Raw genomic sequence first — 24,748 nt, forward strand, 5'->3', positions numbered from 1 at the left:
CGGCGTCGGCACCCTGGGTTCTAGTCCCGGCTGGGGCGCCAGTTCTGTCCCGGTTGTTCCTCTTCCAGTCCAGCTCTCTGCTGTGGCCCAGGAAGGCAGTGAAGGATGGCCCAAGCGCTTGGGCCCTACACCCACATGGGAGACCAGGAGGAAGCACCTGGCTCCTGGCTTCGGTATAGCGCGCCGGCCGTAGCAGCCATTTGGGGGGTAAACCAACAGAAAAAGGAAGCCCTTTCTCTCTGTCTCTCTCTCTCTCTCACTAACTCTGTCTTAAAAAAAAAAAAAAAAAAAAAAAAAAAAAAAAAAAGCACTGCATCTTTACTTTTACAAACTTTAATTCTTTACATTTTCACATACTATGGAAAGCATTGTGAACATATGTAAGAAAACTGAATTTCAGAAATATTAAATGATATGTCTTAGGTTACAGCACAGGTAAATTACAGATATGATCATCAAATTAAGGTCCTAATGTTAAGTCCAAAATGCAGATGTTGCTCTCCACGTTGCTTTCACAAAACTACTGAAAATAATCAAATTATGAGAACAGTCAGCTGAAAGAAATGTGGAAGTTTATACTGCACCTGAATTTTTTAAAACAAAAAATTTGTATGTAATAGAGTCTATTAAAAGACTAAATACTAGTTATGTACAGTGTAGACTAAGATGGTGGAATAGGGAGGAAGCTTACTGCTCTAGACTAGGGGAAGATAGTTAAAAAAAAAATGGAGAGAGTGCAATCTCAGGGAAGAGTTAGGGAGAATATTGCAGAGGAAACGCCATGCAAATTAGGGGGACACTATGGATCTTTGTGGAGGCTATGGACACGCACAACTCAGGACCTCAGCTTCCAAGAGCCTCAGCATCAGCTTTAGAGAGTGAGGTGAGACCAGACTGGAGGAGCCCAAGCCAATGGTGATAAAGCTGTGGGTAGAGCCTGTGGGTAGAGCCTGTGGGTAGACCAACGTGGAGCCCTGTGGAGGACAGTGTACCTGTCAACCTAGAAGAAAAGGGGGGAGGGAGCATTTCTCTCTCCCCAACTATGTGGCACCTGTATTCTGTAACTAGGCAAGAGAGGGTTTGTGGCATATGGGACATACATAACATACATAACAGTTGTGTCAGCTCAACACACACCAACTAGCCTAGAAGAGAGACCTGAATCTGGCTGAGAATTGACAGGGGGCTGGGTACTCATGGGAACCGTGTGTGCTGGAACTGTAAAAATATGCTGGCTAGATGGGTGGGTGTAGGATGTGGCTGGGTCTTTGGGCAGTCACTGTGGGTGGCTCCACACGCTTCCTGATTCCTGGTGAGAGTTACTGCTGCGGAATCTGTGCTCAGAATGAGGACTTTTGTATAGTTCTTGTGGCAGCATGAACAAATACTGTACCCACTGGAGCTAGTGACCAAGCATTTGTCTCCTTGGGGGAAAGGTGAACGTAAGACTACAAGCAGATTAAACCTCCCCTCTAATTAAAAAAATTAAAAAAAAAAAAGCTAGATTTACCATGCTCAATTTGGGTGTCACCCTGGACACTCCCCTCACCCTGGAGCAATGAACAGAGCTCCCTGGCCACATCCAGCACAAGCTAATCTACAGAGAAATAGTCCAAAAATAAAAGCCATCATAGGGGGTAAAAAAAACCTAAAAGTATCTCCACAAATGCCTAAAAAGAAATGCAGCAATTAAAGAAACAAGAATAAGGAAGACAACGTGACACCTCCAAAGGAACACAACTATTCAATACTAGAATGTGAAAATGAAGAGACTAAAGAAATGCCAGAAATGGAATTTAAAAAACTGATTGTAGGATGGCTTAGAAGTAATCAGAAGCAAATCTATGAATTAAAGAAATCCATACATGACATAAATGAAAAATTTTCCCAAGAAATTGAGATTTTAAAGAGAAATCAAAAATAAATCCTGGAAATGAGAAATTCAATAGATCAAATAAAAATGTGGTAGATAGCCTTAACAACAGACTTAATGAGGCAGAAGAAAGTATATCTGCATTAGAAGACAAATCTCTGGAAATTTTACAGTCAGACAAAAAATAAAAAGGAGAAATTAGAAAACAAACAGTGATGGAGACCTATGGGATACTATCAAATGACCCAAAATATAGGTCTTAGGAATTCCTGAAGGCATGGAAAGACAGAATGGATTAGAAGGCCATTTTAGTGAAATAATTACAGAAGTCTTTCCTAATTTGGAGAAAGAAAGGGATGTCCAAATATAGGAAGCACACAGACCTACTAATAGACATGACCAGACAAGATCCTCACCGTAATACGTTGTAGTCAAACTGTCCACAGTAAAACATACAGAAAAGATTATAAAATGTGCACAAGAGAAACACCAGATTACTCTCAGAGGATTGCCAATTAGACTCACAGCTGACTTTTCAACAGAATCCTTACCGGCTAGGAGAGAATAGAGAGATATATTCCAAATCTTAAGAGAAAAAAATCTGTCAACCCAGAATACTGCATCCTGTAAAGCTCTCATGAGTGAAGGTAAATAAAGATCTTCCATAACAAACAGAAATTTAAAGAATCTGTCACCACTCATCCAGCCTTAAAAAAGATAAGGGGGCCAGCACTGTGGCGCAGCTAGTTAACAGCCTGGCCTGGACCGCTGGCATCCCATGTGGGTGCCGGTTCAAGACCTGGCTGCTTCACTTCTGATCCAGCTCTCTGCCATGGCCTGGGAGATCAGTGTAGGATGACCCAAGTCCTTGGGTCTCTGTACCGACGTGGAAGATCCAGAGGAAGTTCTTGGCTCCTGGCTTCAGATCGGTGCATCTCCAGCCATTGCGGCCATCTGGGAAGTGAACCAGTAGATAGAGGGCCTCTCTCTCTCTCTCTCTCTCTTTCTCTCTCTCTGCCTCCTGTCTCTCTGTGTAACTCTTTCAAATGAATAAATAAATCTTTAAAAAAAAGATGCTTAAGGATGTACTACACACAGAAACATAGTCATCAGTATGAAAGAAAGTGAAAGCAGATAAATCTCCCAGCAAAGGTACAATGGAAATATGAAGTAAACAATAGGAATATTTATGGAAAATGGCAGGGCAAAGTCATTGCTTATCAATAGTCACCTTGAATTGAATGTAAATAGCCTCAACTCTCCAGTTAAAATACACAGACTGGCTGAATGGATTAAAAAACAAAACCCATCTATTTGCTGCCTACAAGAAAACAGATCTCACCAACAAAGATACAGGAGACTGAAAATGAAAGGATGGGAAAAGATAGTCCATGGTAACAGAAACCAAAAAAGAGCTGGTATAGCCATCCTAATATCAGACAAAATACAAAAACTGTTAAAAGAGACAGGCACTATTAAAAGAGAAGGGCACTATTCAACAGGAAGATGTGACTATTATAAACATATACAACTAATTACAGGGCACCTGGCTATTTAAAAGAAATGTTAATGCATCTAAAGGGAGACATAGACTCCCATACAATAGTAATGAGGGACTTTAATACTCTACTTTCAGCAATGGACAAATCAATCAAAAAATCAGCAAGAAAACAAGAGTTAATCGACACCATGGACCAAATGGACCTAACTGATATCCACAGAACTTTTCATCCTATAGTTGCAAAATACACATTCTTCTCACCAGTGCATGGAACCTTCTCTAGGATAGACCACAGGCTAGACCATAAACTCTCAGCAAATTAAAAAAATAAAAATAAAAATCATGCCACACATCTTCTCTGAGTACAATGGAATGAAACTGGAAATCAACAACAAGAATCTCTAGTAGGCTGGCACTGTGGCGTAGCAAGTAAAGCTGCTGCCTGCAGTGCTGGCATCCCATATGGGTGCAGGTTCAAGTTCCAGTTGCTCCTCTTCCAATACTGTTCTCTGCTATGGCCTAGGAAAGCAGCAGAGGGTGGCCCAAGTGCTTGGGCTCCTGCATTTGCGTGGGAGACCTGGAAGAAATCTCCTGGCTCCTGGCTTCAGATTGGCCCTGCTCTGACCATTGTGCCATTTGGGAAGTGAGTCAGTAGATGGAAGACCTATTTCTATCTCTCTGCCTCTCTGTAACTCTGCCTTTCAAATAAATAGATAGATCTTCAAAAAAATAATCTCTAGAGTACATGTAAACACATGGAGACTGAAAAACATGCTCCTGAACGAACAGTGGGTCATAAAATCAATCAAATGAAAAATCAAAAAACTGTTGAGGGAGGAACAGTTTTTTTTTTTTTCTTTTTTCCAATCTATTTGTTGAACTCTTCATTCAGAGGGTAAATCTTCTGTGTATAAAGTTAATTGAAAATAGATCTTAATAAAAAATAAGAATAGGAATAGGAGAGGGAGGAAGAAGTATGGGAGTGCAGGTAGGAGAGTGGGTACGGTGGGAAGAAGCACTATGTTGTTAAAGTTGTATTTACGAAATGCATGAAGTTTCTATACCTTAAATAAAAGGTTTCTGGGGAAAAAGGAAAAGTAAAAAAAGACTAAAAACTATATAATTCTTACTTATTATTTCCAAAAATGATAATATACAGGACACAAAAGAACAGCACTGGAGTCAAGATGAAAACTCTTTAGACTGTAAGACAAAATATTCCATACATACTAATAGGTTAAAATTTTTATCTATAAAGTTCATCAGACAGAAAGTTAATTTAACTCTATTCAAAAAATTGTTACAGGGTTTATTACATTGAAAAAAGCTTTGTGCTAGGCACTTTAAATTAAAATTATAGATACAAAAGGTACAGGAACTATCTAAGAGCTTGTTATCCAGAACAGCAACAGAGATATAAAAATGGATTTAATGTGAGTATACATCAAATAGTTTGTAGAAAATGGAATTAAATGTTTATTTTGAGGCAAAAAAATTTTGACATTCATGCATTTTTTTCAAAATATGCATTTTCTATGAACTTTCTGATTTGAAGACTTCATACAAAGCTAATAAAATACAAAGTTTTTAGAATTTAAGACAAACTTCTACAGTGTGGAGGATGAAGAGAGCAAATTTAGCAAACAGGAGCTAGAAATCAAAATTATAATCTTGCATACCTCATGCTAAAACAGTTTGTACCTACTCTGCCCAACTATAAAATTTGAATCTTTCAACAACATAGCTACATTAGCAAGCTCATATTCCTAAGATGAAGTAGAATTCGAGATTTGATTATAAAAATATGTAAAGTCCATTAAATGGCAAGGGAGATGGAAGACCTACTAGCCTGAAGAGAACCAGCTAAAAAATGAAACTGTAGAAGACGACAGTATAAAGACTACTGTTTTGTAGGTATGGTGAGAGAAAATGTGATAGAGTACAAATGTGCAAAGAGGGTAATATGAAACGTTGCGGAATTTCAGTGCAAATAACAGAAATTGTGATTTAATTTTATGTGCTATATAAACCATAAAAAAATGACTACCAAAACAAAGTGTCTCAAAGAATAAATATAAAATTATTTCAGCAGCAGCCCAATTTGCAACTAAAAAAACTATTGTATTTGTGGAATTTCTGCAAATATTTCCCTAATACTGTTTAATGTGTATATATATATATATGTATGTATGTATGTATATTTAATTTTTATCTACTTATTTGAGAGGCAGAGAGACAGAGAAAGACATCACATCTGTTAGTTCATTCCCCAAATGCCTCCAACAGCTGGGGCTCGGCTGGTGCCAAAACTGGGATCTGGGAGCTGAGAATGCAGTCCATGTCTCCTATGTCAGTGGCAAGAACCCAATCACTTAACCGACAGGAAGATGGAGTCAGAAGTTGAAACTAGGACTTAAACCTAGGCACTCCAAAATGCAATGCAGGCATGTTAAGCTCTAGGCTAAATGCCTGCTTCCTTAATAAATATTTTGAAAAACAGTAGCAGTTTTAAGCATCTGGGATACATTTACTTTCTGCTGAATTCATTTTAAGAATTTCAATAGGGGGCTGGTGCTGTGGCATAGCAAGTAAAGCCATTGCCTGAGACTCTGGTATCCCATATAGGTGCCAGCTCCTGTCTTAGCTGCTCCACTTCCCATCCAGCTCCCTGCTAATGGCCTGGGAAAAGAAGCAGAAGATAGCCCAAGTGTTTGGACCCCTGCCAGTCACACAGGAGACCCAGATGAAGCTCCTGGCTTCAGTCCAGCCCTGTGCTGGCTATTATGGCCATCTGGGGAGTGAACTAGTAAATGGAAAAATCAATCTAACTTTTTAAAATAAATAATAAATCTTAAGAAAAAAAGAATTTCAACAGCATAGATAGGAATATTTGCTTGCAGCCAGAGTCATAGGAAAATTAAGATACTGAAATCAGATGAATCATTTATTATTTCAGCATTGTCTTATATCCTGCCAAATGTAGAAAGACCAAACAGAGGAATAAGAAAACCTTCACTCCAGAAACACAAAATATCCTCAAATTACAAATTCCAGCCATATAGCAAGGTCAAGCTTTGGTTTCATCTCCTTAAAGAAGTCTCCTTTAGGGGCTGGTGTCATGGCCCAATGAGCTAAGCTGACGCCTGTGACACCAGGAAACCATATTAGCACTGGTTCAAGCCCCAGATGCTTTGCATCTAATCCAACTTCCTGATAAGGTGCTTGGGAAAGTAATGGAAGACGGTCCAAGGTCCTTGCCACCCATGTAGGAGACCAAGATGGAGAGCCTGGCTGCTAGTTATGGCCTGGCCCAGCCCTAGCCATTGCATCCATTTGGACAGTGAATCAGATGATGGAAGATCTCTGTGTCAGTCTATCTATCATTCTGCCTTTCAAATAAATAAATAAATCTTTAACCATTACAAACAAGAAACAATCACCTTTTGGATTCTTGTAAGTATTTATTGCTTACACAGTTTCCTCAGAATACAGGCTAGTTTCACATTCTATTTTATAGTCCTCAAAGTGCTAAATTCTTTATTTCTTCATTTCACCTTTCTATATGTATCTGGAAGAGTAGGAATGCTATACTTCTATATTTAGTATGCATTTAATGTAAACTACAAATTAAAGGAAAAGGAAGTATAAACAGATTGATTTGTCTTCTCATAATATTAAAACAATATATTCAAGTAAGACAAAAAAATCTTACCCCATTAAGGCTGCCCAAATCTTTCACCAAATGTTCATCTGTAGAGGCATCATAATTGATTACAGCATGTTGCTTATCCACACTACGAGACTGAAAGAAATTTTTTAAATTAATAAATACAAGAAAATACCAGAATAAATAACAAAAAGTTTTTGGCCTAGATAACTAATAGTAACAGGACAAGAGATAAATATAAGGAAGTAGCAAATCAAAAGTGGATTAATGGACCATAAACTGTGCTACCATCCGAAAGAAATTTGGTATCACTACCCAGAGGAAAGCAGCCAATATTAAGATATCCTTTTCCACTAAACTCACATGTTCTATTTTTAAGACAATTTAAATGAGCTGACTTTGTTGAGTATATCAAATTATAATATTTTATTTAAAGATTCATGGCCCAAGAAATTTGGCCTACATAGCATGAGTAAAACTGAATTTTAATCATGGATAGTTTCACTGCTTCTTTTAGAGATAGTCATTATGATGCCTACCAGAAATTGAACATAATTATATTGTTGGTGTTTTTAAAAATAAATTCTACTGTATTTATTTACGTTTATAACGTGTTGTGGGATACATTTAGATATGAAGCAAATTAATGCTATGTTATGAATTATGTACAAATCTCATTTTAAAATGTATAAGGTGAAACTTCACACTTAAAAATACACTTATCCATTCTGAGCTCTACTTTTCCAAAACATAATAATCTCAAAGAATTAGAACTGGTTTTTAGAATGACTCAAGTGAAAATTTAATTGAAATGATAAATAAAGCTAAAAAAAGGAGGGTCAGAAACTTCAAATCTAAATAGTGATGTTCTCTTAAGGAGTTGAGAAACAGTTTTTACTAATTCCAGGTTCTGAGCAGATCCATATAAAGGAAGGCTGACAGAATTACCTGTAACATGAGCTCGCAGTCATCTCTTCCAACGAAAATCATTTCCCGTGGCAGCCTGTGGCGAGTGCCTCCACTGCTCACCAAAAACCAGGATGTTAAGCTCATTTTCTGCTTAGCTTTTAAGTCTTTGGCAAAGCTACGTCATCCTGTAGGAAAATATAATGAAAAACATATACTTAGATATTGTTAGTTACTATCTATTTACCAAACCCTGTGAAGAGGCCTAAGAATAGAACGCATTCATCAACATTTATACCTGACTAAATGAACCATCCACAGGTCCAGGAAATGACATAATTACTAAATTCTAATCAGTGAAGTAAGCCTACTGATGGAAGTATACAATTACAAATGAAAAAATTTAAGTAATTAAGTAGGTAGTAAACTACTAAATTTTTATCATATTTATGAAAGGCTTTCAGCATAGCTTATAATGGTCTATATCCAAAATTAAATGCTAACATTATCACACTAACATCAGAAAATATAACACTGTACAAATAGACATCTCACCTATAAATGGCTTAAGGAAGACTTGAATTCAAAATTAAGTGTATCTGATGTCTCACTATGAACTAAATTTGAAGACTAAAGAAACTGCTTATTCATCTACCAAGTGCAGAACCACTTCAGTTTCACTTTCCCAAACTGTTAATTCCTTAGAACAATAATTGCTAACATTTTGTTCTTAGGACTATTTTTTACTCTTGAAAATATGGACCCTTAAAAATATTTGGTTACATGTATTATATTTGTATATTAATTTTATAATAGAAATGGAAACTAAGAAGCTAGTACTCATTTATTGATTTCCTTAAAAGAACAGTAATCCAATTTCACTTAAAAATTACTAATGCTGGGACCGGCACTGTGGCACAGCAGGTTAAGGCCCTGGCCTGAAGCGCCATATGGGATGCGGGTTCAAGTCCCAGCTGCTCCTCTTTGGATCCAGTTCTCTGCAATGGCCTGGGAAAGCAGAAGATGGCTCAAGTCCTTGGGCCCCTGCACTACGTGGGAGACCCAGAGGAAACTCCTGGCTCCTGGCTCAGGATCAGAGTAGCTCTCGCCATTGCAGTCATCTGGGGAGTTAACCAGTGGATGAAAGACCTTTCTCTCTAGCTCTACCTCTCTCTGGAATTCTCTTTCAAATAAATAAAATAAATCTTTAAAAAAAATTACTAATACTTCTATGAAAAAATATTTTCCAAAACAAAAATAATTAGCAAGATATTTGACTTTCTGCAAATCTCTTTAATGTCTAACTTGATAGAAGATCCCACATATGATATTTATTTAATCCACAGCCATATACCATTTAATTTGAATATATAAAGAAAACATGGCTTCACACACATGAATTACTGAAAAAGGGACATGTACTTGAAAAGCCTTTTCAAATAATTGTAGATAATTTTCTGTTACTAATCAAAATTTTTCAAGAGGTACGTAATTTCTTGAAGGTCATCTGCAATATGGAATTTGAATCCTTATCAATCAATCTTTCATACTATGTCACATGAAAATCCATTTCGAACACTGACGGATTTTGTAACACCATGCATTGGTCCTTTGAAAATGCTGGTTTTCTGAGTTATGTGTGTCTTCCAAGCATTTCCTTAAACTATACTAAAACATCACATTCACTAATACCACCACCCAGTTCACCAAGAAAACGTTTAATTACTGGGCAGCTGTTAAGCTCATGCTAATAATCAATTTTCTAAAATACTAATTTTCTTCTGATAGCTCAAATTTCATCATTAATCTTAAAAAAAAAATCTGTCATTTCTTTTCCTTGAATGACACTGTTTACTTTGCCAAATGCCCAAGAGTACATAACTATAATTTGCCTGTCATTATTTGAAATAAAAATTCTGCTTTATGAAACCAAGTACAAAGTTCATGTCATAATTCACCCAATGGCACATGGATGCTTTTTCTTAAGACAACTGGTACTTTGGTATACAGCATAGTGCTTTATGGTTACTTCCATTTAGTCTTATAGAATATTAAAAAGATGTAACTCAAGGGTCAAGATTTAACAAATATAATGAATAATTTTTACAGCATCATCAAGTTCACTCTTAAGCAAAACAAACTTGGTTTTTTCAAAAAATTATCAATGTATAGCAGTAATAAGTACAATTACTCCTAGCATAGTTTGGTGTCACCACCTTGATCTATGCTATCCCAGCAACTTAATTACTATCACTTTCATACATCAGTGCAGATGTCAATACGATAAAAAAAAAAATTGCTTTGCTACCCAAATAAGAAAGATTTGAATCTGGCAGAACCAAAATAAAAGGATTTCAGGGACTCCCAGATGCCTGTGGATTGAACTCTGAGACCAATTACACTAGGGGATGCAGTTTCATCTTTAAAAATGGAAGCTTTAGGGGCCAGTGCTGTTGCATAGTGGGTAAAGCTGCCGCCTGCAGTGCCACCATCCCATATGGCCGCCGGTTCGAGTCCTGGCTGCTCCACTTCCCATCCAGCTCTCTGCTATGGCCTAGGAAAGCAGTAGAAGATGGCCCAAGTCCTTGGGCCCTTGCACCCATGTGGGGGATCCAGAGGAAGCTCCTGGCTCCTGGCTTCGGATAGGCACAGATCTGGCTGTTTCGGTCAACTGGGGAGTAAACCAGAGGACGGAAGACCTCTTTCTCTGCTTCTCCTTCTCTCTCTGTGCAACTCTTTCAAATAAATAAATAAATTATATATATATATATATATATATATATATATAAATAAAAGCATTAGAGTCAGCATGACAGATAGAGTTTAAATTCTGGTTCTACTATTTATTTTCCATGACTTTGGGCAAGCTATTTATCTCATGTCCCTTGGTTTCCTCTTCTATTAAATGAGGATGACATCATCTATTCAAGTTTTTTCTCTAATAGAAAAATAGTTGTAAACATATTTTTCTATGAAATGGTATTTTCTGTTATACTTGAATTAGAAGCAAATAATCTTCCATAAAGCTAAAACAATTAAGTATTATTCCCTTCTCAGTTTATCTAATTGTTATAGTCATTTATGTAACTCCTTAATGCAGATAAAGTTATTTTTTCAACTACTGTCTGTCAAACTGATTTTCAGCATTTCTTTGCTTGAGTCAGAATATATCATTCCTGACCAAGACAAGAGAGGATTAAAACTTTATAAGGAAATCCCAACCCAAATATAGCATATAACTTTCCTGCTGCAGTTTCAAAGAACAATTTCAAAACAGGACATGAATAATGAGGCTAATACTATTCATTTATTCAAGGGAATTTGGGGAAAAAAAAGACATATTAAAAGAAAATCTATATAGCCTAAAGACAGTAAACTAAAACACTAGAACAGATGAACAACAGGAATGAGATGCCAGCATCGCACATGGGAATGCTGGTTTGAGTCTTGGCTATTCTGCTTCTGATCCAACTTCCTGCTAATGTGCCTAGGAAAGCAGCAGAAGATGGTCCAACTACTTAGATCCCTGCCACCTATGAGACCCAAATGGAATTTCTGGCTTCTGATTTCAGTCTGACCCAGACCTGGCTGTTGAGAACATTTGGGGAGCAAACCAGCAGATGGAAGATCATTCTATCTTCCCCTTTCTGTTGTCTGCCTTTCAAATAAACCTTTACAAAAAAAAAAAAAAAGTGAGGTATTTCTTTCCTAGGCAGGAGCAATGACCTTGAGTCCACTTATTTACAACACTTCTGATAAACGTGGGAATGTAATATAACACAAAGACGTTTTTATTCAGGACTCTCTCTAAGAAAGCTTTCCCTCAGATCTGTCAACTGTTTTTCTACTCAGAGTATTACTAATAACTACATACAGATTAAACTGAAACCTGGTTTGTAGTCTCCGCAGTATATTTGATATATACCCCTCAGGTTCTTCTAACAATGAGAAAGCAAGCCCTTGCATTTGCAATTTGTACAAAATATGACCAAGTCTTAACCAGATATGACAGCAACCTTATGTTTCTTGCTAGAGTTCTGAATCAGTCAAAAAGACATGGGTTTTACATCTGACGATCAGAGTTAAAATCTCAGTGTCTCACACTTTCTTAGTAACTGTAAACACACACACCCACACAACACACAATGTTTCTACAGATCAGGTATGGTATCTATAAACAGAAAAATATGTAAGAAGATACAACCGGTAGGAATTATCGGAAGTAACTACTTTGGGAGTCTGATGTGTAGTACACAGACTGGTATATTTCAGTGAATTTCAATCTCTCCCTTGTTAGTGGCTATCATCACCTATTCCTCATCCACTAGTCCACTAACCCAGAGCTTCAAACAGACTGGATACAGCTTCATGCATTCCTGCAATAGATGCCTGGTGTCCAGGTAAACAATAAGGACTTAAGATAATGCATTGTGTGTTCTGATTGCTGGCACAAAGGCTGGTTAACACTGCTTCTATTCCAATAAGCATAAGCAGCTTCCAAGAAATTTATACAGACAACCTTTGTAAGCTTATTTTTATTTCTTCTTTTTGGAGACAGATATTTACAGATATCCTTAACAAGTCATAGGTTGACTTGCAGAGATGATAGAAGAAACTTTAGAGAACATAAACAATAAAGATTAAATATTCCAAAAAATAGTAAGCAAAGATTAAAAACAGATGTGCTTCAGACATTTTAACAAGTAGGAATTGGTAATATCTGAAGATGTAAGAGAAAAAACCACCCCTAATCTGATGAAAGGCATCCATATACACATCCAATAAGCTCAACAAACTCCAAGCAGGATAAAACTAATAGATTTAAACCAAGAAACATTTTAGCAGAATTGCCAAAAACCCAAAGAAATATAAAGAAATTAGAAATTTTGAGAAGTTTCTGTACTGCAAAAGAAACAGTTAGGAAAGTGAAGAGGCAACCAACAGAATGGGAAAATATATTTGCAAACTATGCAACTGATAAAGGGTTGATAACCAGAATCTACAAAGAAATCAAGAAACTCCACAACATCAAAACAAACAACCCACTTAAGAGATGGGCCAAGGACCTCAATAGACATTTTTCAAAAGAGGAAATCCAAATGGCCAACAGACACATGAAAAAATGTTCAGGATCACTAGCAATCAGGGAAATGCAAATCAAAACCACAATGAGGTTTCACCTCACCCCAGTTAGAATGGCTCACATTCAGAAATCTACCAACAATAGATGCTGGAGAGGATGTGGGGAAAAAGGGACACTAACCCACTGTTGGTGGGAATGCAAATTGGTTAAGCCACTATGGAAGTCAGTCTGGAGATTCCTCAGAAACCTGAAGATAACCCTACCATTCAACCCAGCCATCCCACTCCTTGGAATTTACCCAAAGGAAATGAAATTGGCAAACAAACAAGCTGTCTGCACATTAATGTTTGTTGCAGCTCAATTCACAATAGCTAAGACCTAGAACTAACCCAAATGCCCATCAACAGTAGACTGGATAAAGAAATTATGGGAAATGTACTCTATCGAATACTATACAGCAGTCAAAAACAACGAAACCCGGTCATTTGCAACAAGATGGAGGAATTTGGAAAACATCATGCTGAGTGAAATAAGCCAGTCCCAAAGGGACAAATATGATATGTTCTCCCTGATTGGTGACAACTGAGCACCAAAGGGGAAATCTGTTGAAATGAAATGGACACTATGAGAAACAGTGACTTGATCAGCTCTTGTCCTGACTGTCGAAGTACAATGTAATACTTTATCCATTTTAGTATTTTTTTTTTTGTTCTAGTACCATTGGTTGAACTCTGTAATTAACACACAATTATTCTTAGGTGTTTAAATTTTAACTGAAAAGTGATCCCTGTTAGGAATTTGGAAAACATTATGCTGAGTGAAATAAGCCAATCCCAAAGGGACAAATACCACTTGTTCTCCCTGATAGGTGACAACTAACTGAGCACCAAAAAGGAAACCTGTTAAAGTGAAATGAACACTATGAGAAACGGTGACTTGATCAGCCCTCACCCTGACTGTTGATGAGCAACTTAATATGTTATCCCTCTTAGTATTTTTTTTTGTTTGTTCTACTTAATACTTTTGGTTGAATACTGTAATCAATACACAATTCTTCTTAAGTGCTGAAACTTAACTGAAAAGTGATCACTGTTAAATATAAGAGTGGGAATAAGAGAGGGAAGAGATGTGCAATTTGGGACATGCTCAAGCTGACTTACCTCAAATGGTAGAGTTAGAAACATACCAGGGGATTCCAATTCAATCCCATCAAAGTGGCATGTACCAATGCCATCTCACTAGTCCCAGTGATCAATTTCTGTTCACAATTGATCACACTGATAGGTCTAAGAACCAAAGGGATCATATAAACAAGAATAGTGGCTGCAAATACTAGCTGATAGAATAAAAAAAGGGAGAGAACGATCCAAGATACACAGCAGACCCATAGAATGGCAGATGTCCTAAACAGCACTCTGGCTTCAGAATCAGCCCTTAAGGCATGTGGATCTGGCTGAAAAGCCCATGAGAGTATTTCAGGCATGGAAAGCCAAGACACTCTGGGGGGGGGTGGGGGGACCAACACCTAAATGAAAGATCTCTGCGAGTGAGATCCCAGTGGAAAGAACGGGTCATCAAAGAAGGAGGTCCCTTTCTCTGAAGGGAGGAGAGGACTTCCACTTTGACCATGGCCTTGTCGAAATATGATCAGAGTCGGTGAACTCAGGGGGCTTCCATAGCCTTGACAGCTCATAACAAGAGCCTAGGGTGATTACTGAGGCCATAAACAAGAGTGCCAATTTGTTAAGTCAACAACAGGAGTCACTGTGCACTTACTCCTCATGTAGGATCTCTGTCCTTAGTGTGCTGTACATTGTGATTTAATGCTATAACTAGTACTCAAACAGTATTTTTCACTTTATGTTACTGTGTGGGAGCAAACTGTTGAAATCTTTACTTAATGTATGCTAAACTGATCTTCTGTATATAAAGAGAATCGAAAATGAATCTTGATGTGAATGGAAGGGGAGAGGGAGTGGGAAAGGGGAGGGTTGTGGGTGGGAGGGACGTTATGGGGGGGAAGCCATTGTAATCCATAAGCCGTACTTTGGAAATTTATATTCATTAAATAAAAGTTAAAAAAAAAACTGGAAAAAGGTTAAAAAAAAAAAAAGAAGAAAACAAAGAGAGGGCCAGCGCCACGGCTCAATAGGCTAATCCTCCGCCTTGCGGCGCCGGCACACAGGGTTCTAGTCCCCGTCAGGGCACCGGATTCTGTCCTGGTTGCCCCTCTTCCAGGCCAGCTCTGTGCTGCGGCCCGGGAGTACAGTGGAGGATGGCCCAAATGCTTGGGCCCTGTACCCCATGGGAGACCAGGAGAAGCACCTGGCTCCTGGTTTTGGATCAGCGCGGTGCGCCCACCACAGCACACAGGCCGCGGCGGCCATTGGAGGGTGAACCAATGGCAAAGGAAGACCTTTCTCTCTGTCTCTCTCTCTCACTGTCCACTCTGTCTGTCAAAAATAAAAAATAAATAAATAAATAAATAAAAAAAAAAAAAAACAAAGAGAGAAGGAATTTTTCAAGTACAAAGGATTTTCAATAAAATTAAGAGTAGATTTCCTGTCAGAAACTAAGATGGCCTAAAGCAGTAAAACGGCCTATTTAAAGTCCTAAAAGAAAAAACTGTCAGGGTCAACGCTGTGGCACAGCAGGCTAAAGCCCCCACCAGCAGTCCCATATTGGTGCCAGTTTGAATTCCGGCTGCTTTACTGCCAATCCAGCTCTCTGCTATGACCTGGGAAAGCAGTAGAAGATGACCCAAGTCCTTGGGACCCTGCACCATCATAAGAGACCTGGAAAAGCTTCTGGCTCCTGGCTTCGGATCAGCTCAGCTCTAGCCGCTGTGGTCATTTGGAGAGTGAACCAGCGGAATGGATGACCTCTTTCTCTTTGGCTTTCTCTCTCTCTGTAATTCTTTCAAAAAAAAAAATTAAAAAAAAAACCTGTCAATCAAGGATTATATATCCATCAAAGCTATATTTCAAGAATGAGTCACAAATTAAGACATTTCCAATTAAACAAAATCTGAAAATTCATTTGTAGTACAGTGTCCTATAAAAAAAATTAAAGACAAATGGGGCTGGCATTATGCTATTAACCTGCAGTGCCTGCATTCCATATAGGTGAAAGTTGGAGTCTTAGCTGCTCCACTTCTGATTCAGCTCCCTGCTAAAGGCCTAGGAAAAGCAGCCTTGGAAGATGACCCAAGTGCTTTGCTCCTTGCCACCCGCGTGAGAGAATCAGGCGAAATTCCTGGCACCTGGCTTCGGCCTAGCTCAGCCTCAGCTCTAGTGGCCATCTCAGGCATAAACCAGTGGATGGAAGATTTCTGTCTCTCTCAAACACTGACTTTTAAATAAATAAATCTTTAAAAAAAATGAGAGGCCGGCGCCAGGACTCACTAGACTAATCCTTCGCCTGCGGCGCCAGCACCCCAGGTTCTAGACCCGGTTGGGGCACCGAATTCTGTCCCGGTTGCTCCTCATCCAGTCCAGCTCTCTGCTGTAGCCCAGAAAGGCAGTGGAGGATGGCCCAAGTGCTTGGGCCCTGTACCCGCATAGGAGACCAGGAGAAGCACCTGGCTCCTGGCTTCTGATCAGCGCAGTGCGCCGGCCGTGGCGGCCATTAGAGGGTGAACCAACGGAAGGAAGACCTTCCTCTTTGTCTCTCTCACTGTCTAACTCTGCCTGTCAAAAAAAGGAAAAAAAAAAAAAAGAGAGAGAAAACTTTTGTGTTGAATTGAAAGGACACTAAACAAGAACTTAAAACTGTAAGAAAAAAATAACAATGTTAAACCTATGGAAATACAACGTAAACCAGTATTACACTTTTTAAATTGTTTCTATTTTGTTTTTTCCTTTATGATTTAGTAAGCAAATGTAAAACTAATTATAAATGTATTCCTGGGAATATAATGTATATAATTACAACATAAAGAGGAAGGGATGGAAATTTATAGCAGTATTTGTATACTCTCAAAACCAAGTTGATATTATTCAGCTTAAGATGTTAATTGTGGCCGGCCCCGCGGCTCACTAGGCTAATCCTCCACCTAGCGGCGGCGGCACACAGGGTTCTAGTCCCGGTCGGGGTACTGGATTCTGTCCCGGTTGCCCCTCTTGCAGGCCAGCTCTCTGCTGTGGCCTGGGAAGGCAGTAGAAGATGGTCCAAATGCTTGAGCCCTGCATCCCATGGAAGACCAGGAGAAGCACCTGGCTCCTGCCTTCGGATCAGCGCGGTGCGCTGGCCACAGTGCACCGGCTGTGGCGGCCATTGGAGGGTGAACCAACGGCAAAAAGGAAGACCTTTCTGTCTATCTCTCTCTCTCAGTATCCACTCTGCCTGTCAAAAAAAAAAAAATGTTAATTGTAATCTCCAGAGTAACCACTAAGAAAACAAAAAATATGAAGCAAAGGAGAAAATAAAATTAAAATGGTGTATAACAAAAAAAACCCCTAAATGTTTTTTAATAGGCAATAATGGAGGAATTGAGAAAAAACAATATAACTTAGGGAAAACAGATAATGCCAAAGTCTTCTTTATCAGAAATTACATTAAATATAAATGGATTAAGTCCCTATTAAAAGACAGAGAAAAGCAAATTGGATAAGATAACAGGATGCATCTACATGCTATATACAATATCACTGTAAATATAAGGACTAAAAGAAGTTGGAAGCAAAAGGAAGAAAAAATATATTCCATACAAAGAGTAACTAAAAGAGAGATGAGGTAACTAGGCTATATCATTCTATAAGACTTTATATCAAAAACAATCGTAGGAGACAAAACAGAAGAAAGGATTATACACTGATAACAGGTTCAATACAGCAAGAAAAGATGAAATTATTAAAACAAATATAACAACAAAATTCCAAATATATGAAGCAAAAACAAACAGAACTGGAGGGAGAAATAGACAGTTCTATAAGAAGAGTTGGTAAATTCAATAGCCTACTTTCAATAAAGAAAGAACCATAGGGCCTGCACTGTGGTGTAGTGGGTAAAGCTGCCAGTTGTGGCGCTGGCATCCCACATGGCACCAGTCTTCCAATCCTCTTCTCTTCAAATGTGCCTGAGAAAGCAGCAGAAGATGGCTCAAGCGCTTGGGCCTCTGCACCCATGTGGGAGATGTAGAAGAAGGTCCTGGCTTCAGAGTGGCATTGTTCCAGCCATTGTGGCCATTTGGGGAGTGAATCAGCAGGTGGAAGATCGATCTCTCTCTTTCTCCCCCCAAAACTCTGCCTTTTAAATAAATAAATCTTCAAAAATAAGAAAGAAACCCCGTTGCATGACAAAGAGCAAAACAGATTTGCTTTTCTGTAACTCTACCCCCATTTCCCCAAAGCACAGTTAGCCATTCTTTTCTTAGTAGTCCTACAATACTTTGTACATTGATTATATTATAATTTAAACCAGAATTTTAGTAATGATATTGCATTATATGATTATGTGTCAAGTTGATGAGCAAAACAACACTATCCTTTCAATAAACTTATTGAGCATCTATCCTACAAATTCACAGTCTAAGGATCTAAGACACAAAGGTATAACAGATTATCCTCCCTCAAGGAACTTAGTCTTGTAGAGAATCTGGTCAGTAGACTCCTTGACAAGAGATAAGCCTAAGGCTTGTTTCATCTTTTTTTTTTTTTTTTTTTTTTTGACAGGCAGAGTTAGTGAGAGAGAGACAGAGAGAAAGGTCTTCCTTTTTGCCGTTGGTTCACCTCCCAAGTGGCCGCTTCGGCCGGTGTGTTGAGGCTGGTGCGCTGCGATGATCTGAAGCCAGGAGCCAGGTGCTTCCTCCTGGTCTCCCATGCGGGTGCAGGGCCCAAGCACTTGGGCCATCCTCCACTGTACTCCTGGGCCACAGCAGAGAGCTGAACTGGAAGAGGAGCAACAGGGACAGAAGCTGGCACCCCAACCGGGATTAGAACCCGGGGCGCTGGCGCCACAGGCGGAGGATTAGCCTAGTGAGCCGTAGAACCAGCCAAGCCTAAGGCTTTTAGTGATACTAAAACAAACGAGATTGTCATTATTCCAGAGTGGGATGGGGACACCTGGAATGATCTCATTCAAGTCAGTCCAGGGATGAAACAAACATTTCTTTTTTTTTTTTTTTTTTTTTTTTTTTTTTGGACAGGCAGAGTGGACAGTGAGAGAGAGAGAGACAGAGAGAAAGGTCTTCCTTTTGCCGTTGGTTCACCCTCCAATGGCCGCCACGGCCGGCGCACCGCGCTGACCCGATGGCAGGAGCCAGGTACTTATCCTGGTCTCCCATGGGGTGCAGGGCCCAAGCACCTGGGCCATCCTCCGCTGCACTCCCGGGCCACAGCAGAGAGCTGGCCTGGAAGAGGGGCAACCGGGACAGAATCCGGCGCCCCGACCGGGACTAGAACCCTGTGTGCCGCCGCCGCTAGGCGGAGGATTAGCCTAGTGAGCCGCGGCGCCGGCCTGAAACAAACATTTCTTAATCTCTGTACTCATAGAGAGCTAGGCCAACACTTCACATATAGTGTTAGCAAGCAATTTTTAATGAATGAATGTACAGCTTTGGAATTACTACAAGTCTTGAAGTAAGGCTATCTGAAGGAAATCTACAGAGGCAGGAAGTGAAACATTAATCATCTAACTTTTGCTATCAATTAAATCTAGCCATCAAATCCTATTTACATGCACACCCCTCTTCAGTTGTCTCTCTTATACTCTAACATCTTGTCTTTGCTTTCAGCAATTATCTGACAAAGTTTAAAAACTCAGACATGGGCTGGTGTTGTAGCACAGTGGGTTAAGTTGCTGCCTACGGTGCTATCACCCCATATAAGCAAGGGTTTGAGTCCTAGCTGCTCCACTTCTGATCCTGCTCCCTGTTAACATGGCTAGAAAAGCAGTGCTAAAGATGGCCAAGGTGCTTGGCCCCCTGTGGCCCACATGGGAGACCAGGTTGAAGCTTCTGTCTTTGGCCTGGCCCAGACTGGGTTGTTGCAGCCATTTGGGTAATAAACCAGTGGATGAAGATCTCTTTCTGTTTCTCCTTCTCTCTGTAACTCTGTCTTTCAAATACATAAGTACATCTTAAAAAAAAAAAAAAAAAAAAGCCCAAACATATGGCAGTTAGATGGATATGAACACCAACCCAGCATCATAGTTCTATTTTCATGTTCCGGGAGCTATAATTAACTCTAAAATCCTACTCTTCTGATAGGTTAGAGTTCATTCGAGGATCAGATGGACTGAATTTTAAATTCTTATAAAAAACAGACAAGAAAAAAAACCTTTGCAGTTAAACAGCTTTACTGTACGTTTCATAGGTTTCAACATTATGTGATTTTACTGCTTTTATTTACATTGAAAAGACTCCTTCCAGTGACATATAATTCAAATTAAGAAAAGATGGCAAGAGGAGTCTGATCTCAATTACTATAATACCAGAATTAAGAGACAAGCAACAATAAATATTATACTTTATATACAAATAACATCACTACAGAATAGCTACATTACAACCCACAGCAAAAAATAGTTTATTTGCATTATTACATTTAAAAGGAAAAGAAACCTATTACATAAATGATAATAAGTGGATGCAGTTTCTTTAACTAGAACACACGTTAAGGGCAACATATCTTTATGCTTTTGCAATCAACTAGCTGAGTCATAACCAGATGGCTTTGCAGAGAATAAACCTCCTCTTTCCCAGCAACCCCTGTTATTGCAAAGAAAGAAATAGCTAGTCTCACATTAATAATGGCTATCAGTATGTACAGTGGAAAATGCTTTCCTCTCACCTGCGTATTTCTCATTTTAATAAACTATTATCTACTTATGCATCCATGTGATAACTTTTTTCCTGGTACTCTGAGGCATGAAAGGGTGACAATGATCTCCACAGAATTGGCCCACTGCCTTGCTCTGCTTCCTGAATCAATAAATGTAAGAGAAAGATGTGATTTTCCTAATGAAAATAAATAAAAATTTCAAGAAAGGAGAAAGTTATAAATTTCTCCATTCAAAATTATCACTTGAACCAGCAAGAATACTTATAAACTAAAATAAATACAAGCTATTACAACAACTGTCAGACCAATCTTTTTTACTTGTTCTTTACCCATAATACCAAGTACCTAAAAGGGAAAAATATGTTAAATGACTCAGGATTCCTATTTCATAGGAATCCTTACTAAGCCCCAACAGAAAATATCCTCCAAACTACAAGTGTCTGTTATTTGATATCATGAAATCCTGAAAATGAAAGAAATAATCAGGGTTGCATTTCAGCTAGATTTGGGGTCAATCATGGTGTAGATCACATATTATAGTAACTCAGGACCTACTAAGATGTAGATGATTATGAAAGCAGAGAGACATAATTTTCTGTGTCCTTTTATTTACAATGGTAGCATTTTTAAATTTTTTTTTTATTATTATTATTTTTGACAGGCAGAGTTAGACAGTGAGAGAGAGAGAGACAGAGTTACAGACAGTGAGAGACAGACAGAGAGAAAGGTCTTCCTTTCGTTGGTTCACTCCCCTAATGGCAACTACAGCCATTGCTATGCCAATCCGAAGCCAGGAGCTGAGTTCTTTCTCCCGGTCTCCCATGCAGTAGCAGGGCCCAAGTACTTGGGCCATCCTCCACTGCCCTCCCGGGCCACAGCAGAGAGCTGGACTGGAAGAAGAGCAACCAGGACCAGTATCCGGTGCCCCAACCAAGACTAGAACCTGGGGTGCTGGTGCCGCAGGCAGAGGATTAGCCAAGTGAGCCATGGTGCTGGCCACAATGGTAGCATTTATTACTCATTTATCATGTGCCAGATAGTAGTCTAATAATACTACACATACTCTACATATGAGACGGTCTTCAAAAAGTTCATAGAAAATGTGTATTTTGGAAAACTATACATGGATTTCAAAGCTTACTTGCATTGAATTAATCTCTTAATCCAATTTTCCACAAACTTTTGAAGTATGGGTGTGTTATATGCTCAATAACTATTACTTCATATATATAAACTCTTTTTAACTACAATAATTCTCTAAGTTCCAGAAAATGAACTATACACCATACACCAATTACAAAAGAGAACTCCATTTTATAGAACACTAGAATGAATGTATCTTTTTCTTTATTCATGGGTGCTAGGCATTATAAATACTAGAGTGAAGATCGGGACAAAAAAAGTCCCTACACTCAAAGGCACAAAAATAGACAAATAGCTAATACATTAATAAACAACATCAGTGATAAGTGAAAAAGAAGAAACATGACAAAACAAAGAAGATGATGTAACATTTTTAGGGTGGTGTTCTTTAGGCTGGGTGCCTCTGAAATATCTGAGAAAGTGTCATGTACTTAGAAAATATTTAAAAAGTCAGTCCGCTGTATAACTTGATCTGGGACAGCTAATGAAGTATACACTTGGGAACAATTTATTTCTTTTCAACCCCACCCCCATTTGTATAGTTATTCAAAAAATACCTCCACAGCTGTGCTTTTTCTGGATAGCTACCAAGCTACTTATTGTATGTTCACACAAACAAATTCAGTATCAGGGAAATTTCTGCTTTCAGTTATTCATGATTATTTTGAAATAAGTGCTCCAAATATTACTTTCATCATCTGTTACACACAATGTGAATTCTTTTAAAAACAACAAATAAATACATACCAAGAAAAACTATAATTAAAACTAACCTGAAATAGCATATTAATGCTAAAACAAAGAATCCTCATAAAAAGTGGAGGTACCATTCCAGGAATCAAGGGGCTGGTGTTGCAGGCATGAAGGATTAAGCTTCATATCCCATATGAGCACCAGTTCAAGTCTCAGCCGCTCCACTTCTGATCCAGCTCCATGCTAATGTGCCTGATAAAGCAGCAGAAGATGGCCCAAGTCCTGCAGTCCCTGCACCCATGTGGGAGACGTGGATGAGGGCTCCTGGCTCCTGGCTTCACCCTGGCCCAGCCCAGGCTGTTACAGCCATTTGGGGAGTAAACCAGTGGATGGAAGACCTCTCTCTGTCTCTCCCTCTTGGTAATTCTGCCTTTCAAATGAATAAAATAAATCTTTTAAAAAAAAATATTTGGGCCAGCGCTGTGGCTTAGTAGGCTAAGCCTCCGCCTGTGGTGCCAGCAACCCACATGGGTGCCAGTTCAAGTCCCAGTTGCTCCTCTTCCGAGCCAGCTCTCTACTTATGGCCTGGGACAGCAAAAGAAGATGACTCAAGTGCTTGGGCCCCTGCACTCACATGGGAAACCTGGAAGAAGCTCCTAGCTCTTGGCTTTGGATTGACCCAACTCTGGTCATTGTAGCCATTTGGGGAGTGATGAAACAGCGGATGAAAGACCTTTCCCTCTGTTGCTCCCTCTCTCTCTCTGTAACTCTCTCTCTCAAATAAATAAATAAAATTTTTTTAAAAAATAAAAAATGTATCAAGCTACATACATAGTGTATCTATATCTGAATCTATTATTTTCAAAAGAAAAGCTAAAGTTGATGGGGAAAAGAGTGATTTACTAAAACATTTCTTTTTTTATTTTTTTAAATTTATTTATTTATTTGAAATGCAGAGTTACAGAGAGACAGAAATCTTCCATCCACTGATTCACTCCCCAGATGGCCACGATAGCCAGGGCTGGGACAGGCTGAAGCCAGAAGCCTCATCTTGGGTGCAGGGGCCCAAGTACCTGGGTTATCATCTGCTGCTTTTTCCAGGCCATTAGCAGGGAGCAGGATTAGATGTGGAGCAGCTGGAACCTGAACCAGCACTCATACGGGATACCAGCATTACAGGCGGCAGCTTTATACCTGATAAGCCACAACATCAGCCCTGGCAAAACATTTCTTCATACAAATCATTGTATAAATGATTAAAGAAAATCTGTAAGAGAAAACACATCATACTTTCCCATAAATTATCTAGGCATTAGAAATTCTTGCCAAGTTTACTCTGCTAGCTTAAGAGAAAATTTAGTCTGAATTGCTTTCTTCTGAAGAACTGTAGAACTGCTGTTAAAACACAGTTCTGTTGGTGTCATTGTTTGTGGTGGTTCAGTGGGTAAGCCACTGCCTGAGACACCAGCATCCCATATGGGCACTAGTTCACATGCCAGCTGTTCCACTTCTGATCGAGCTCCCTGTTAATGGCCTGGGAAAGCAGAGGAGGATGGCCCAAGTGTTAGGGCCCCTGCCACCCACAGGGGAGACCTGGATGAAGTTCCGGATCCCTGGCTTCAGCCTAGACCAGCCCAGGCCACTGCAATTATCTGGTTCACTGGGGAGTGAACCAGCAGATGGAAAATCTCTCTTTCCCTCTGAGATTTAAAAATAAATAAATAAATCTTTAAAACACATGCACACACAACATTCTGTTGTTTTACACCAACAAACCGATTAAGGCTCAGATTCAAAGATTTATCAAGTACCTCCTTGGTGCCAGTAATCATGCTGGATGATGGCATGTGCATTCTTTCATTTAATTCCAAAACAAGCATTTAAGAAATATTTTCCTTTATGAAATCTGAAGTCAAAGTCTTACTCAAGGTCACAAATCCAATAGTAGCAAACAGGAAAGATCTAGATTCATACCTGGGCCATCTGATAGAAAGTACAAGGCTTTTCCCACTTAAAATGAAGCAGGTGCCGGCGCCGCGGCTCAATAGGCTAATCCTCCGCCTTGCTGCGCCAGCACACCGGGTTCTAGTCCTGGTCGGTC

The 24,748-nt window shown here is 39.1% G+C and overlaps 1 protein-coding gene across 20 annotated transcripts in view; it reads right to left on the reverse strand.

Annotated features, from left to right (window-relative positions):
- Positions 1-24,748, reverse strand: part of CEP170 (centrosomal protein 170) — a 152,099-nt gene that overhangs the window by 110,711 nt on the left and 16,640 nt on the right. For all 20 annotated transcript variants that reach the window (XM_070055598.1, XM_070055596.1, XM_070055603.1 and 17 more), the window contains exons 2-3: positions 7,990-8,135; positions 7,087-7,176 (exon numbers count right to left, since the gene is read on the reverse strand). In XM_070055598.1, coding sequence (XP_069911699.1) covers positions 7,087-7,176; positions 7,990-8,094 — 195 coding nt within the window. In that variant the 5' untranslated portion in view covers positions 8,095-8,135. The remainder of the gene's footprint in view (positions 1-7,086; positions 7,177-7,989; positions 8,136-24,748) is intronic.

This window comes from Oryctolagus cuniculus, chromosome 13, assembly GCF_964237555.1.
Source record: "Oryctolagus cuniculus chromosome 13, mOryCun1.1, whole genome shotgun sequence".
Lineage (NCBI taxonomy): Eukaryota > Metazoa > Chordata > Mammalia > Lagomorpha > Leporidae > Oryctolagus > Oryctolagus cuniculus.